This window comes from Macrobrachium nipponense, chromosome 8, assembly GCF_015104395.2.
Source record: "Macrobrachium nipponense isolate FS-2020 chromosome 8, ASM1510439v2, whole genome shotgun sequence".
NCBI lineage: Eukaryota > Metazoa > Arthropoda > Malacostraca > Decapoda > Palaemonidae > Macrobrachium > Macrobrachium nipponense.
Window position 1 is genome coordinate 46052199 of NC_087203.1, and position 1081 is coordinate 46053279.

The 1081-nt window shown below is 38.4% G+C and overlaps 1 protein-coding gene across 1 annotated transcript; it reads left to right on the top strand.

The window, feature by feature from the left end:
• The first annotated feature begins 229 nt into the window (after positions 1 to 229).
• On the top strand, positions 230 to 799 carry LOC135223077 (uncharacterized). The gene has a single exon (XM_064261585.1). The coding sequence runs from the start codon at positions 230 to 232 to the stop codon at positions 797 to 799; it is 570 nt and encodes a 189-aa protein (XP_064117655.1).
• The last annotated feature ends 282 nt before the right edge of the window (positions 800 to 1081 follow it).

Genomic DNA, 1081 nt, shown 5'->3' on the forward strand with positions numbered 1-1081 from the left:
AGCAAAAGCCCTCCACTGGAGCCTGTGCAAGAAACACCAGCTACCTCGCAGTAATAAGTGGTACGGACACCAACCTGAAGGAGTGCCGTTTACACGATCAAACGGTTCGCCAAACCCGGTTGTCGAACCTGCTTGTCAAACGGTTCAAAGAGGTGTCAGACAGTCACACCAATTGTACATCAAACCTCATTGTGACTCGCGTTGTAGCAAAGTTACCACCGCCTCCCTTATGCCTATCGACCAGGACGATTTGATTGCCATTGGCTTAGCGGTGGCACTAAGAAGGAAAAAAAGACGATCAAATGGGAGACTTAATCTTCCAGATGACGCTCCCCCTGTTAATTCTGATTGTAATTTGCTCTATGTTTTTGTAGGAGATGAAGCATTTGCACTGAGACCTGATTTTATGAAACCATATCCTCAAAAGGATTTGAATGCAGAGAACAGGATTTTTAACTATAGACTATGTAGAGCACGGAGAGTGGTTGAAAATGTTTTTGGAATAATGGCTTCTAGATTTAGAATTTTCTATACAGCAATAAATCTGAAATTATCAAGCATTGAAAAGGTTGTTATGGCATTTGTTGTCCTTCACAATTATTTAAGAAAGACTTGCCCTTCAAAATATTCTCCTGAAGAATGCTTCCATAGAGACGATATTTCAATCAGAATAATTGTACCAGGGTTATCACTTGATCCTAATTCTGTTGTAGGCTTAAAAAATGGTCAAGGAACACGGAACTATTCCCAAATTGCTAAAGAAGTAAACCATGGCAAAAAGACTTCGTGTAAATACTAACGTGTACTGTTTTATGTAAAGAAATTCTACAACTGTGAAAATAAAGGTATTGTACTACTTTGTCAAGATGAAGTAATTGTAAAAGAATTACATTGAACTACTTTCTGTAAATAAAGTAATATAAAATTATATGATTTCACTGTCACCTCATCATCAATCCAAGTCATTCATATCGTCCAGATTAGAGCAGCTCTCTCGTGGCACGTCTTAATCTAAAACAAACACCATCTCCTCAAAATACCAAAGAGAAGACGTGTATATATCATCCGGTGAGGTCCAAGA